Here is a 17162-nt window from a genome sequence, read left to right as displayed (position 1 = left end):
TCCTGGAACAGAGCTTCGACCCTCAAGGGGATGCATTTCAATGCGAGGGGAGTGATGACGTCATTACGTACGTCACATTGATCATGTCCGAGCAGCCAATCAACGAAACACATCCAGAGATACCGGAGTGTGATGGATACATTGTTGAAAACGTAAATCTTGAGCAGGTGTCTCGGGAAGACAATTACACTTTCTCGGTATATCTGGAAAATGACTTGCCATTCAAACAAAGGGATCTTATTCACCAAACCACATTCAGAGTCAATAATAGCCTTTTTATTTACGATGCATTATTTGTATCTACGTCATCTTCTGTAAAGGTATGCAGCCCTCTTGCAGGTGACCAGAATGACTGCTTCGTGACGAACCAAAGTTATTTTCAGATGGACCAGTCAAGGGAAGCACTTATTCACACGTCTTCTGGTCACGTTCTGAACTGGACTGAATTTTGGCTTCTACCGGGTAATCTGGTCAAGGTGTGTAATCTCACAGACTCCGGCCAATCAATTCGAGATCTGTTCCCTGAGTCGTTGTACACGTTGAGTAAGATTGGAGAGTCTCTTTCACTAGGAGGTCTTCTTTTCACTCTGGTTACCTACTGCATCTTCCCATCACTACGTACCCTTCCCGGTAGCTGTGTGATCCACCTTGTCGTGGCCTTGATCATATCTGATTTTACACTCCTCCTTGGGAATACCACCACTCCATGGTTGTGTACATTGAGAGCTTTGTTTCTTCACTTCTCCTGGTTGGTTGTCTTCTGCTGGATGAACGTCATAGCAGGAAGCCTTGCCATCAAGCTTCATCAAGTACCACGAAGGCGTGATAATCTTCAACAACGGTTAGTGTTATTCAAGCTTAGCCTGTATGCTTGGGGCTGCCCCTTCGTCTTCGTTACAGCGTGCTTCGTGGCGAGTCTGTATCCATCCACAGGGATGCACTATGGGGGGACCTTCTGTTGGATTGAGAGTCTGGAACACTCCCTGATCACGTTCGGTTTACCGGTAGCCGTCATCCTCTCCGTTAACTCAGCTTGCCTTATCTACACAATCGGCGTCATTGTGTACTCTAATAATCGTGTCAGGAATCATGGGAGGCGAGAGAAAGACAGAAGTGACCTGCTGGTTTGTGTGAAGGTAAGGAACTATGGGCCCATGTCTTTATCCGCAAGGATAAAAAGAGATACCTGCTATTTAGATCCAGTGATTCCATTGGATACAATGATATTGGATAAAACGTGCCCTGAGCGCGTAGCGCATACGCAAGGCACACGCAAAATTGTCAAATCAACCGGCCGGGCCAAGCTAGCCTGAGCTGAATCCAAAACCGAAGCCGTCGTTGCAAAAAGGGCTGTAGCATGCGCAAAATTACCGAGAGCTATGGTAAGTCTGCTGCCACCTTGCGTCCTAAAAGACCCACATAATCTCATTATTATTTCTAATTTTTCTGTTTCTCAATAATATGCCCAGAATTAGCTCTTCTGAGAACCATTAATTTTCATTTCAAGATTATATCAAATCCTTATTATATCAAATCCTTCTTTGGTTCCAGCAAAATTACCGAGAGTAATGGTAAGTCTGCTGCCACCTTGCGTCCTAAAAGACCCACGTAATCTCATAATGTTTTCTGATTTTTCTGTTTCTCAATAATGTGCTCAGAATTTGCTCTTCTGAGAACCATCTTTATTTCAAGAGTAAAGTTATTACATTTATCATTTATCAAATACTTCTTTGGTTCCAGCTTTACTTGATAACAGGGGTCACCTGGCTTCTCTTTGCCCTAGCCAACTGGCTGCAGTACGTCCCGGTGTGGTACTTGGCTGCATTCGTCAACTCCTTCCAAGGTGTATCACTCATGGTTGTGTTCACATGCAAGGCGAGTGTACGACATCTATGGAGGACCATGCTGGTCAATGTATGGCAGAAGCGAAGAAGTCGGCGAGTGACGGATGTACAAGCACCAGCTGTCATACAGTTGCCAGGAACCGGCCAAGAAATGATTGACGAGTCTTGAGGCACAATGAATGACACCATAGAACAGGGGTATCGGGATCGTGGGGAGGGGGGGGGGGCATTAACTGTGACTCTGGATCAAGTTCAAACAACCGCCATTTTCCTTGCTGTGGATCCAAATATCAAGATTGGGTAAGGCTATGGAAAGTGCACCCATTGGACTAAACAAAAAGTAGTCAACATAACAGTCTCTAAGCACTATTTAAAGGCAGTGGACACTATTGGTAATTACTCAAAATAATTGTTAGCATCAAACCTTTCTTGGTGACGAGTATTATGGGGAGAGGTTGATGGTATAAAACATTGTGAGAAACGGCTCCCTCTGAAGTGCCATAGTTTTCGAGAAAGAAGTAATTTTCCACGAATTTGATTTCGAGACCTCAGATTTAGAACTTGAGGTTTTGAAATCAACCATCTAAACGCAACCAACTTCGTGGGACAAGGGTGTTTTCTTCTTTTATTATTATCTCGCAACTTGACCAATTGAGCTCAAATTTTCACAGGTTTGTTATTTTATGCATTATGTTGTGATACACTAACTGTGAAGGCTAGTCTTTGACAATTACCAATAGTGTCCACTGCCTTTAAGCCTTTGCCAATGTATGGAGTAATTATACGGGGGACCCCTCGTGAACTACGACAATCAGTAATAATTGAGAACAAGATAACAAATAAGTAATAAAAACGTAATTCTAAATGTTTGTTATATTACAAATTTTGCTTACATTCCACTTCCTTGTCCATGCTTCAAATCCACTAAATTTATGGTTGCCACTGGCGCAAATTTGGCCGCCAAAAATATGGTACAGTTTACGAAAAAAATTGTATGTCAGCCCCAAACTGTGATACAGGCAAAATTGAAATGAATAGAATAATGTATTTTTCTAACCCTCTTACACTTTATTTTGCTACCTTGTCCAAAATCCAGACGGCCGACAAATGGCTGCCTCAAAACCAAAATGGTTGCCAAAATTGCCACCAAACAAGGTTGACATACTCTTGAACCTTAAATCCTGGCCATATCTCGTTGGGTTCCCACTGCCCCCTCACAACGGACCCCAGCTGTCTATAGATGCAGAATCCAACAAGCACGAGGCCGCCCGATAACATCTTGAATTGATGAACTGGGTCCACCAAACAAGGTTGACATACTCTGGAACCTAACTACTAAGCGTGGACATAGGAGCTTAGCACAGCGGACCCCAGCTGTCTAGATGCAGTAGAGAGTGAGTGAGTGATATCGCTCGTGCACTTTTGGCACAATTTGAAATTGACCAGGTACTTGTTGATGGCATCATCCTATAGTGCTTTTGCTGTTAAAATGTGGTAAGCTGACAACGGAGGAGGAGTGTTCAGTTTAACGGTCCATTTTTTAGGTCTGGGGATTGGAGTGAGGGTGATCGGTAGTGTTTCATCAGGTGTTAGCTTCTTGTCATTCCTCATACCCGAGGCAGGCCTAACATGAAGTTTCAGTGAGAAGCTGGATGTTCAAAAATTGTCCAACTCACAATAAGGGAATCAATGTGTGGTGAAGAGGTTTTCACCTAGTGGTTTAACCCCGCCGAGGCCTGGTTCTTGATAATTTTACCGAGACGAAGTCGAGGTAGTTTCACAAATTGGATAAAGGTTGTTATTGCATTGCATAATAACCAACTAAAATCAATGCTTATCCTTCCAATGGGCAGTTTAACAAATTGCCATGTTTATTTTATAATCATTGTGGCATGAACATGTCATCTTTTGTGGAAAATTTATGTCTCGGCGGGAAGGGTTCGTGCACTCACCAACATATGTGACACAATTTTTGTGTTCTGAATAAAATTAATATACAACTTGCTGGCAGAGATTTCGGGATAAGGCCGGCGAAATTATCTGTGAAGGCCATGTCACAATCACTGCTTTCCTGTAAATGGATTCAAAAGCAATAGCGGAAAGCATAATGTGTTGCTTTCCAATGTCTCCACTGGCTTCCCGTATAAAAGAAAGAATTCTCTTCAAAGTACTTTTGTTTGTTTTTAAAGCCTTCCATGACCAGACGCCATTATATATCAAGGGTTGCTTTACATTTCATACCCCATCTCGCCATAATCTTCGCTCTTCTCAAGATCCATTTTTGCTTACCATTCCTATAGGACCCGTAGCAATCTGGCGATCGCACATTCACTGTAAACTGCATCCACAGCATGGAAGTAAGACAAATCCACAGACCAATTAAAAAAACTTCTGAAAACACATCTCTGCCCTGTTTAAGCTTTTCTCTTTTTCTCATTTTTTCGAACATTGTGTATGTAGCTTTTCCGCTAAGTTTTTGTTGTTTAATGTGCATTAAGTTTTTGTAAGCGCTGTGATATAGTTTTCTATGGGGAGCATTTCTAAATACCTGTAATTCTTAATATTATTAATGTGGGACCAATGATGGCTCTATCTCGACATTTACCACATTGGACTTATGTAGGCACTCAGTGCTGAGCCAACGCCTGTTATTATAGTGCTGACATAATGTTGGCAACATTTAAGCTAAAAACTATAGCTATCATTATTTTTTTTTATTGGGTTACATTATCGGCGAGCTGCCGTTGGCAACTTATGTTGAACTATTTGGTCATACTACGACAATAAGCGACAATTCATAAAATATAACTGTCCTAACAAAATAGTTACAGAATAGTTTGCTTGTTAATAATTGTAAAACAAGTTTGATTGTTGACGTTGACGTTTTGTTTTCATAATCAAGATGCGAAAACTTCAGTGTTATACCAATCGATCACGCTATTGTTGATCCAACATTGATCCAACGTTGGTTTAACGTTGACATAATATGCAAATTTGGGGTCACGTGGCCTAGAAGTGTGTTTTTGATAATAAAACAATTTGGTATAATTAAGTTATCCGAGGGAAGTTTCTGTACTTTTGTGTTTAATTCGAATGTAAAAAAATACGAACAACAAAAGTCCAAGCAAAAATTTGTAATTTAAACATTTAAATTAATAATTAAGCAGTTTTTAGCTAAAAACGGAGTAAAACCATGACTTGAAAATTTAGAGATCCTGGTCTACATATATACAAGACATACAGTGTGTATAAATGTATTGACCTTGATAGGTTGTAGTCATGATAATTACCTGAAATAAATAAATAAATAAATAATTAATTAATTAGGTAATTAAAGAGCCATTGTTTCTACATTGTGATTTTAACGTTGTTTTTACGTCGGCATTTCAACGTTAAAACGATTTGCAAATTCAACGTTGTTTCAGCATAGAAACTTAATGTTGAAACAACGTATAAATGGGAGGGTGAATGGAACAATGGGGTCGGTACGAGCTGAAAGATGGCGGAATGTGAGTGAGTCAAGGACCGCGTTTACACTAGATCCAGAAAGGTGGATTGAGTTTCTTCATTTTTTTACGACCGCGGATCACGATCCATTGTCGCGTTTACACCAGTAATCCGGCTCCGATCACACTTTTAAACAGGTTGTTTATTGGCAGTGACGTCACCGCTCCTCGGAAATAGCTCAAGGTTCACGATTTTAGCGCGCCATACTTTCTTCAAGGTACATGTAGGCCTACATCAACAAAGATAAATGACGGAGCGATCTGTAACAATTGGCGAAAAAGAAAAGTATTATGTGAAGATTCTTGTACTCGGCCGGAGCGTCGAGTAAATCAGTCTGGCACCAATTCAGTTGTATCAATATAATCTAGTTTTCGTACCCAAACGTTTGTGCATGTGCTCGATCCCGTTACGTGGTAGCGTTGCAAATCATTTGTTCGACCACAATTATGAGAACGGGTGTACTTCTCAAACGAGCTATAGTTGTCAAGATTGTTGGGATATTTTGAAAAGTTCACTCTCGAAAATCATGTTATTTACTCCTAAAACGTGTAAATGTTTCAGTCAACAATGACAATGGAAGTACAATAGATAGCAACTTTAACCAAATACAGCAACAAGGCAAGCTCCGAAGGTAGCAATGTATGTATTACTGAGGAGGTATGAGTAGCCCATGAACGTTTGGAATCAAGTGTAAGCCCTAGGTACTGAAACGACTTGGTAGATTATATTGGAAGAGTACCTAGGTTGTACAATATTGAGTCAAGGTTCCTGCATGACCTTGGTTTTACTAATGTTGAAAGTCATTTCATTGACATTGGACCAGTTAGCTAGCTTATCTAAGCCCTCTAGGCCAATCAGAATGGATAAACTGTTTTAGGTATTTATGAATGCAAAATATAAGTCCCTGGGAATTTTACAATTAATTGTTGATGTAAGTTCTAGATTGCAACGTCAACTGTTTTTTCCAACTCCAAGGAAACAGATAGTTCTCACAATGACCTAGCCTGTTAAGGAGTGTATCTATAGCTGTCTTCTTTGAAAGAGGTATCGAAGAGTCGTGCAGAGCTACAGGGTGTGGTTCAGAAGCTTCCATTGTACATTGTGTAACATCCCTACAACTGTCATGGCATAAGGAAAATGTCACCCATTCTGGCTGGTTATGGTATGCTGCTGAGTTACGACATTTTATGACCAAACTCAAGAACCTAACATCGATGGGAGGTTGAATTGGACTGTTGCGGTCTTGATAATTAATGATTGATAGATCAAAGTGGAAGGCATACAAACTGATCACAACACACAATACAAAAAGAGCACAATTATTTTGTTATGTTTTGACTTTTTTCTTAAAATTAAAAAAAAAATTCCGTGTTGGTGGCCAATTTGGCATCCATTTTGTCGGCCGTCTGGAGTAGATTAATCTATTCATTTCACTTACGCCTCTATCACAGTTTTGGGCTGATAAACAATTTTCCCTAACATTTACCACTTTTGGAGGCCATTTTGGCCACCATCTTGGATTTGAAGTGTGATAGCAAACATTGGATACCACAGGACTGGAAGCGGGATCCTAACATCACATTTTGTCACTGTCAACATTCCAATTGAAAAGACACCCCAAAAACATTCGTGTAGTTTAGGTCTGGGGTACACAGGTGTCCCCCGTACATACTTGACTACTGCCTATCAGGGAATTCCGTCCTCCGAAGATTTTGTCCCCATTATGGGAATAAATAACATGCGCTTGGAAGGAGGAGGATTCAAAAGAGGGCACTATCAGATGAAGTTTGTACACAGTTTGCCATTAATGGGGGGGGGGGGGGGGGGCTGAATCTCAGGGGGTGGGGAACAGAGTTACTGTCGCACTGCCCTCTATGTCCTTGAAGGATATTAAATACGGTATGAATATCCGATGGTGGCGCTATATCAAATTATCTACATGAAAATGGTCCATATGAAAACCGCTTCCACACAACTGACGGCCGCCACTGAGTAGGTGGCGCCCATACTTATCTAATTAACTGCAACTATTTAAGGCACTGGACACTATTGGTAATTACTTAAACTAATTGTGAGCATACAAACTTACTTAGTAATGAGCAATGGAGAGCTGTTGATAGTATAACACATTGTCAGAAACGGCTCCCTCTGAAGTAACGTAGTTTTTTTTCTACAAGGGTGTTTTTTCTTTCATTATTAATTTTTATTATCTCGCGACTTTGTCGACCAACCGAGTCAAAATTTGCACAGAATTGTTATTTTATGCATATTATTGCAAGTGAGAAGACTGGTCTTTGACAACCAGTACCCAATGTGTCCATCTCCAGTGCCTTTCTAAAAGTGGTGGTCGCTTCAAATGGCTTCAGTAATGTGTCTTGCAACACAGGGAAATATTGAGAATGAGTAAAAAATCCCTTAAATTGTGTGATTGCGATCATAGGGAATTGTTTATCATTGTGTAACTCTTGTTTTTAATAATACTATTCTGTTAAAACTTTTATAAACACTATTGTGAAAAGAGACAATCATTCACAAACAATTAAACACAAAGTGCACAGTGTGGCTCTCATATTATATAAAATATATTCTCAGAATAGTGAAAAACACAGTCACAGTAAATCAAAAATAAAATAAAAAAGTACAATAATATTATTAACAATCAATGATTTCATTTAAATTTAGATGTTCATTAGTGTCTTTCACATTGCTTCTTGCTGATAATTTGAAATTAAAGGAACGCGTTGCATTGGATCGGCCGAGTTGGTCTTTGAAAAGCGTTTATAACCGTTTGTTATTAAATGCGTATAAGAAAGATATTTCAAAAGTACAATATAATGATCCACGCAAGTATCACTCAAAATTGCATGGTTTTCCTTTTACCTTGTCGACTATCACGGTCTGCCATTTATGGTAGTCAAATTTTTGACTCCCATAAATGGTCGACCATGTTAGTTCGCAAAGTAAAAGGAAAACCACGCAATTTTGAGGGCAAATGTGTGTGGATTATTGTATTCTACTTTTACAACATCTTTCTAACCATATGCATTTTATAACAAACGGTTACAAAAGCTATTCAAAGACCAACTCGACCGATCCAAGGCAACGTGTTCCTTTTAGAGAAAGCTATCAGTCATTAAAAAGAGTCGTTGCAGAGTTGCTGTAGTCACGTGTTCACCTTGTTTTCTACATGTTAAAATATAAAGTGTTTTTGTTTACAGTCAATAGTGTGCCCTTCAATAAAAATATAAGATTAATTACTGTAAACATGTTACATTGATTCTGTTAAAAACTACTGTTTAAAATTGTCCTTATACCAATATTCTGTTAAAGGCAGTGGACACTATTGGTAATTACTCAAAATAATAATTAGCATAGAACCTTTCTTGGGGACGGTAATGGGGAGGAGGTTGGTGGTATAAATCATTGTGAGAAACGGCTCCCTCTGAAGTGCCATAGTTTTCGAGAAAGAAATAATTTTCTACGAATTTGATTTCGAGACCTCAGAACTCAAGGTCTCGAAATCAACCATCTAAACGCACACAACTTCGTGTGACTAGGGTGTTTTTTCTTTCATTATTATCTCGCAAGTTCGATGAGCGATTGAGCTCAAATTTTCACAGGTTTGTTATTTTATGCATATGTTGAGATACATCAACTGTGAGGGCTAGTCTTTGACAATCACTGATAGTGTCCACTGCCTTTAAAAACTACTGTTTAAAATTGTCCTTATACCAATTATATTCACTGTCATTGATGATGTCAATATGAAATAAATGTCTTATTGAATTGAAACAAATGTCTACCATTATTGTTTTCTGGAGCCTCATTTGGCTAGCGAGATAGCAATTGCCTTTTTGTCGTAGAGAGACGTATCGAATGCTGACAACATGAATCTTGCTACATCAGCTCTTGCCATCTGTGTGGCACAGGGGCTTCTTACGTACTGGCATTCTTCGGTCACAAACTCATTATCTGCAAAGATAAACATGATTTTGTAATTAAATTCAGAGGATTTGTGACATTAAATGTAGTTTAAATACAACCCTTTACAAAATAGTACCACATAACTGGAAGAAGAGTGATTTGCCTTGCCTGAAGTCAGGTTCAATCTTCCTGCAAATGCGCACATAGCTGTTTTTGCAACGAATGTTTCAACTGATGCAAACTTAAATTCTTTACAAATTTGTGATGTCAAAATTTGTATCGCATTCCAGGAAGTATGAATGGAACTTTAATTAGTCGCTCATTATCTGAATAAAAAATTTCCCCAAAACAAAATGTCATGTGTTGGGCCTACTAATTTAGTAACTTGCAAAGTTTCTATTCTGCATAGCGCCCTCTCTTGGTTGTTATTGTTTAGTGTGATTGTTGAGTTACAAAATGGCTACTGTTGAGTTCAGTTACATACTGATACAAAGTTAGTTTAGTTTCATTGAATTTTTTTTTCCAGGACTGGTTGTAACACCTCTAATGTTTAAAGACAGTGGACACTATTGGTAACTGCAAAGACCAGTCTTCTCACTTGCTGTATCTAAACATTATTTTATGCATAAAATAACAAACCTGTGAAAAGTTGAACTCAATTGGTCGCCAAAGTTGCGAGATATTAATCAAAGAAAAAAACACCCTTGTCACATATAGTTGTGTGCTTTCAGAAGCTTGATTTCGAGACCTAATTCTGAGGTCTCGAAATCAAATTCGTGGAAAACTACTTCTTCCTCAAAAACTATGTTACTTCAGAGGGAGCCATTTCTATGTTTTATACAATCAACCTCTCCCAATTACTCGTTACTGAGTAAAAATTATTTTTTAGGAATTACCAATAGTGTCCACTGCCTTTTAATAGATTGACGTATAAATGGTAAGTATATCCAGCAATAATACCCACCCGTGACTTGTGTATCACTGAGACCTGGAGGTCTGACAATAGTGAAGTTGATATCTTGGCAGTCCGTTATTAAGAATGACTCCATCAGTGACATACTGGTCAAGATTCGTCCTAAGATCAGACCTGCTATCGGCTTGAATATCCACTCCTGGGCAAAGGGACCTCCATCCCCTTTCCTGTCTAAATATAAAGTGATAACAACAATTAAACAGCCAATAAAGGATGATCTCAAATAATAAAGATATTACAGTTTTCTAATAGCTGGAGTCCATAGGAAACATTAACAAATTATACTAGTCTCTTACCTCATGTTAAAACATGGTAAAAATGGTTTTTCTCCAGAACGTTCCAAGCTAAACTTCTGAAAAACGCGGGGTCAAACAAACCCGTGCGACAAAGGAATCGTGACGTCAGTGGCGGTTATTTGATGTAGAAAATAGCGCACTCAGTTTGCACTGTGTTCAAATCTATTAGGGGAAAATCGTCACTGGCGTCAAGGGGTCATTATAATAGACAAGCCGGTTTTGACTCTCGGCTGAAAAAGCCGCGCGACCAGGTGTATTTTTGACTCGAGTTATTCGTTAATAAATGCAAACTTTGAGAGTAAAATGGTTATTAACCGGTATCTACGATGTCTATTTGGCCATAAAAAGGTAATAGTTGACATATTGAGATCATCCTTTATTGGCTCTTTAAATACTATAGGAGACTTGTATGTGCTAAGTCTGTCACAAAGTGACACTCCTGGTGCAGAAAACCACAGGCCTGTATGCTTCATTCTTGAAAGGGCAAGGGCACCGAGGCATTTTTTCCATGGTAAAGTGCACCCCATGAGGAAATTGTAAATTTCTACTAGCCAGAGCGTTTCAAGGGCACCAAGGTAATGACCAGGGGCATGAAAGCAATCGCCTCTGTTGCCTCCGTGAAGTATCAGGCCTGAAACCCTTAACTAAATTGACACATGAGAATTGATCTACAAATACACAGAAGACAAAACAACTTCAAAAGAGATGGATTTTGAGTTCGTTCTCATAAACGTGAGGTATGAAGTCGCCAGACACAAGGCCACTTCAAGGTGGGCTACAATGGACTGTTTTTCCAGAGGCCGTTGCCACCTACTCCTGGGCTGAAACAGGGTTACCCCTCTTTACAGTCTATCTAATATACATAGGCTTGGGTATCATCCATCAGAAAGAAGCCTGGCTGGTAGAGCAGAAAGCACTACCTCCCAAACTGATATGTACATGTAGGCCTAGTGAGATGCATAGATTTAAGAAGTAATTATTACTTAGCTTAAAGACACAGACACCTTTGTTGTTGTCAAAGACCAGTTTTCTCACTTGTTGGTGTTAAGCAACAATGCACAAAATAACAAACCAGCGAAAATTTTAACTCAATTGGTCATTGAAGTTGCGAGATAACAACAAGGAAGTTGTGTGCTTTCAGATCCTTGATTTCGGGAACTCAAAATCTAATTCTGAGGTCTCAAAATCAAATTCCGATATTTTTGTGGAAAATTACTTCTTTCTCAAAAACTTCAGAGGGAGCTGTTTTTTACGAGTTTTTCCACTATCAACAGCTCACCATTACTCGTTACCAGGTAAGTTTTATGCTAACAAATTTTTATTAATGAATTGTTAAACGCAAATGCAAACATTTGCAGTACGTACAATTTGTGTACCACGATGCCATGCAGATCAGGCGTTGTACATCTGCTTTCCTCATTGCCTCCGTAATGGCTGCCATGGTATCTGAGTAGAAGGTGGTTGTTTTCATCAACCCGCTGTCTGCCCCAAGACATGAGAAGACTGCATCACAACCCTTGAAGTGCGGTATCATAGAGTCTGCAGAGTAGACATCTGCCTCAACAGCCTACAAAGACAGAAACACTGTGGTTTAAAAATCATGAACTGAAACTGAACTGAAGTATGGTGTCATTTTTGTGGACCTCATTTGTGGAGGTACATGGGGGGGGGGGGGGGGTTGCAAAAGGGGTCAGGTTCCGAGCACGCAGGCTGGGGGGGGGGGGCATCCATTCTCACTGGTTACACAAGTCGAAGGTCAAACTGCAAGTCAAATTACCTGAATAAACTGAGTGGTGCCCTTCCGCATTAATTGTGTAAGGTCACACAGAAAAATAGTCAAAGGAAAACAATTGTAAAGGTCTGTTTATACAACAATACATTTTGAGCAGTTCTTCGACCAGCTGTTCTTGAAAAGTTATACAACCAATTTGCTTAAAAATGTTGTATCAAATGGTTAGGTAGTGGATCGACTATCTACCAGTCCTTCTGATTTGAAAATCACATGCGTGTGGAAAAAAACACACCTGGATTTTCCCGAGGGGTGTGATTTTGGTTATGCCAAAACAGATTACGCCAAAACTGAATGCCAAGGCGTGTATTTATTTTTAGAGGGATCAGGCGTGTGATTATTCGCACTCCTGGGTAAGCTTTTGGCGTGCGGGTGCGATCGCACACCTCAAATCAGAAGGACTGATCTACCCTAAAAAAATCCAGCCCCAATTTAAGAAAAAGGTAACACTTTTCAATTAAAAATAGGGGTGAGTTTGGATGAGTTGAGTAATAGGCCGTCACATGAATTGTCTTGTTTAGGGGGCTGAAAAACATCAACAAACAAAACCTGAACAGACACAAACTGGGTGACTCTGTCACACCACCATGGAGGTATAAATGGTCACACACAGAGAGGAAAAAATCACGCAACTTTCATCTTTCATGTCCCATTAAGTAACTCAACCCACAAAGAGGGCGCTATGACGGTTGATCAGTGAATCGTTTCGTAACATTCGATCATAAACTAAAGTGAACGGGGCTGGTCATCTCGCCACCTAGCAAGCTCGCCACCAACAAAGTTGCCCCCTAACCGGCTCGCCCCGAGTTGTTACAAAGTCGCCCCCTGACAATGTCGCCCCCAAACAATGTCGCCCCCCCCTAGCAAAGTCGCCCCCTGACAATGTCGCCCCCAGCCAATGTCGCCCCCTTAGCAAAGTCGCCCCCAGAAAATAATTAAGGGTTAGGGTTAGGGTTAGGGTTAGGGTTAGGGTTAGGGTTAGGGTTTAGGGTTAGGCCTTAGGGTTAGGGTTAGGGTTAGGGTTAGATCTTCCACAAGCACATTACTTCAGATGGAAATTTTCCTGAAAATGTTTTAACTTAATTTTTTTACCATAATTATTGTAGCCTTAATTATTTTCAATATAAACCACAAGGGAAACTGACTGGGTAAAATTAAATATTTTCCGAACAACATCTGGGGGCGACTTTGCGGCCTTGGCTGGGGGCGACATTGTCAGGGGGCGACTTTGCTAGGGGGCGACATTGTTTGGGGGCGAGATTGTCAGGGGACGACTTTGTTTTAAATTAACCCGGGGCGAGCCGGGTAGGGGGCGACTTTGTTGGTGGCGAGATTGTCAGGTGGCGAGATGACCAGCATTCAAGTGAACAATGCGAATAGCTCACGGATCATTGACGTTGAATACTATACTACTACAGTACGCTGTGTTTACGCTACATAACCTTGATGCTATTGTAGTAAATCGTTTCGTAACATTCGATCATAAACTAAAGTGAACAATGCGAATAGCACACGGATCATTGACGTTGAATACTACACTACAGTATGCTGTGTTATGCTACATAACCTTGATGCTATTGTAGTAAAGGAACTTCACCTTCAAAAATACACACGTAAGATAAGAGCGTGCAGTAGGGGTGATATGTAGGTGATAGGTGGGGAGAATGCGTGCAGCGTGGCCGATAGATACAATTGTACGTACCTGGAACTTGTCGTGTTGAATTGTCAATTTGGCTGGATTTCTACACAGAGCTATGACCTCATGTCCTTGATCTAGTGCCTGCTGCAATAACTGCTCACCTGTCCGTCCAGTTGCGCCTAAAACGGCAAACTTCTTCATTCTAATGAGTCTTTCTCCCTTTGTGTTTTAAGAACGCCAAATTCTAGCACCAAAACATTGTACCTCCTAGCTGCCTGGATGATGGCGTTATAATTCGAAAGTAGAGGGCGCTGTTTGACCAAAGTTCGTTTTGGGTATAAAATGAAAGGTCTGGCGAATATAAAAATAGACTTGTGGACAAGTCGTTAAATCGGCCCCACGCGCTAAGATAGTGCTCTCGCGAGATCACTGCTCTCGAGCGAACTGATGGTTCCCCGATTTCGACTCCTCATTAACGACTTGTACAAGCTGCAGCCTATGGGCACTTCAGCCGAAATCGTACGGACGCATCTGATTGGTCGATGTCGTTAAATCTATGAATATTCAACATGTATATGGCGTTAAACAGTACGCCCTGTATTGGATGGGTTCGGGAAGTCATGTATGATGAATGAACGATCAACAAAACTGTCAGCGTACTTTTGAGAACGAATTTTAATCGGGAACTTTGACGTGCATATTAAATAAATAACTTCGTCTTCACTTGGTCTGTAATCAATCATGGATAAACTTGAAGAACAAGATATAGAAGCAGCTGTGGATTCCGCAGCTGTCAAGAAGCCAGGGATAACTTTCCGTATGGCGCCACCACCTTTTCACTCATTTTTACAAAAGGGGATATCTTATTGAGGTAAATTAGATACTATATTATTTCATATCGAATGAAAAAGTGGTGGCGCCATACGGAAACTTTTCCTAAGAAGCCGCCATTTATATGAATGGCAACACACACCATTGCACACGTGTGTTGATGAAAGGCAATGACACTTTTGTAAACAAATGATTTGCACCGGCCGAATATTCGATGTAATCAGTTGGTGGTGGTTGGTGCATGCTGTGTTGACACCATGAAATCAAAACAGGTGAGCTTGCTGTTAAGATTCTTATAAATTACTAATAAAGTTTATAAACTACTACTACTATACTAATAAATTTGCGTTGACAAATAATATTGCACTGTGTCAGTGGCAGTTGCACCAACACACACAGGTTATTAAAATTGAGCCCCTACTTCTACCTAGTTAGTTCTGCACTAGGTTACTTGTTTTGCATGGTTGTTGCAACTCTTGTATCTAGAGAGTAGAGTCTCAAGCAATGCAAAAAAGTACTAAATTCACTGGGTTTTTGTTGTTGTTTTATAATTAAACACAACTATTTTTTTAGAAACAATAATAACAAAACATACCCAAAAAATATTTAAAAAGTTTAAACACTAAAACTTAAATAAGATTTGAAATTACGTGAGAGTCTTTATTTGTGATGGTGTTGCCTCGAACCTCACTTTAGCCTGTAAATATTGGGTAGGTTTTATTAGCTGCATGTTATGCCAGCAAACACGTGAACGTGAAGGTCAAAACATTGTGTTGTTAGGTGACGTCACCACCATGGGCTTAATTCATGCTCACGTAAGACGTCTGCACAGATAGGTACCTGATGTGAAAAATGGTAACTTCATGTGTGATTTTAACAAAACAAATTTCTGACATTTATGTTAGTGTATTTTCTTGCATAACATGCTAACCTTCCTAATGACATAGACAATACGTTGTAAGTATTAGCCTATCATACTACGGATAGTATTACACAATCAACATAAGTTCAGGTCAACATTGTGTGTTTCTTTCTTTTCTCCACAGGGTCACATGGCAGCCTGACAGTGCAAGGGAAACACTCCACGTTTAGGAAGGAAGTTCATTCCACCCCTACCCCTTAGCTGCTGTAAAAACTGTGAAAGTTTGATCTACTGCCTTACTACGAGTCATGGGAAAAGTTAGCCGAGATGGATCTGCATCGGAGTGAAGATTTGTACGCAACAACTGATACAACTCAAGACACTCATTAAATTACTCTGGTGCCTGATTTAGAAAGAAATTTTCATACAAATAAAATAATCTTAATTGCAATCCTCTGTTTAATTGGTAACCAATGAAGCGATCTTAGACGGAGCATGGCATCACAACAGGGATTTAACCTAAATATAACACGAGCAGCCCAGTTCTGCAAACTGTGAAGTCTCTTTTAAAATTTGCATGTGGGATTTCTGTAAGCAGCCCATTACAACAATCTAACCGAGAAAGAACATGGCTGCGAATCACATGATGTTATGCATCGTCAGGTACATACTTCCTAATCTGTGACACATGAAATCGACCAGACTTGCAAAGCTGCAGCCGATTTCACGAAACGTTAATCTTAGGGTTTGCATGTTACGGTGCAAGGCTGGGACTCAACTCAAGTCGTAAGATTAACACAAGTTGGAAAATGTTTGGTGAAATCGAAGGCAGGTCTATTTGATCAGTCATAGGCAATTCAATCAAAATATGCACCAAAGTTCTTGACTGATGTGGATTGTGCATTCTGAATGGTTCCAAATGTAAGAATGACATTCATACTGTGCAATTACCAAAAATTATTTTGCTCATTTTAGTTAAAATTTATTCTTTCCAATCCAAACACTTAAATATCCAAAGCACAGACTGAGAGGGTTTGATAATGTATATAGGCTAGGCGGTTGTGTAACAGAGGTAGAAAACCCGTTTAAAATGTTCAAGTTAGTTTCCCCTATCCACCACTGTTTACATTTCTTTACGGTCTTCTAGCGGTGTCCACCCGAAGGTCCGTTAGTCCGAAGGTTCAATAGTCCAAAGGTTCGATTATCCGAACGCACAAATTTCCCATAACAGGTGGTTCATTAGTCCCAAAATGAAGTAGGTTTCATTAACCCGCACATTTGATACGACAGTCCGAAGGTCCATTGATCCGAAGGTTCACTGGTCCGAATAAGGTCCGATAGTCCGAATCGACGATCAAACCTTATTGTCAATTCGGACTATCGGACCTTACTGTCAATTTGGACTATCAAACCTTCAGACTATTGAACCTTCGGACTTACGAACCTTTGGACCATCGAACCTTCGGACTATCGAGCTGTAACCCTTCTAGCACCCGC

General features: G+C 40.0%; 1 protein-coding gene across 1 annotated transcript; it reads right to left on the bottom strand.

Moving 5' to 3' along the window:
- Window positions 1–8985: 8985 nt before the first annotated feature.
- Window positions 8986–14278, bottom strand: LOC117297105 (flavin reductase (NADPH)-like). The gene is made up of 4 exons (XM_033780239.1): window positions 14036–14278; window positions 11910–12111; window positions 10240–10419; window positions 8986–9323 (listed from the first exon to the last, which is right to left on the bottom strand). Exons 1-4 carry the CDS (start codon window positions 14171–14173, stop codon window positions 9175–9177), a joined length of 669 nt encoding a protein of 222 aa, XP_033636130.1. The 5' UTR covers window positions 14174–14278; the 3' UTR covers window positions 8986–9174.
- Between the last annotated feature and the right edge of the window lie 2884 nt (window positions 14279–17162).

Source organism: Asterias rubens, chromosome 11 (genome assembly GCF_902459465.1).
Source record: "Asterias rubens chromosome 11, eAstRub1.3, whole genome shotgun sequence".
Classification (NCBI taxonomy): Eukaryota; Metazoa; Echinodermata; class Asteroidea; order Forcipulatida; family Asteriidae; genus Asterias; species Asterias rubens.
This window is presented reverse-complemented; position numbering and strand designations above follow the sequence as displayed.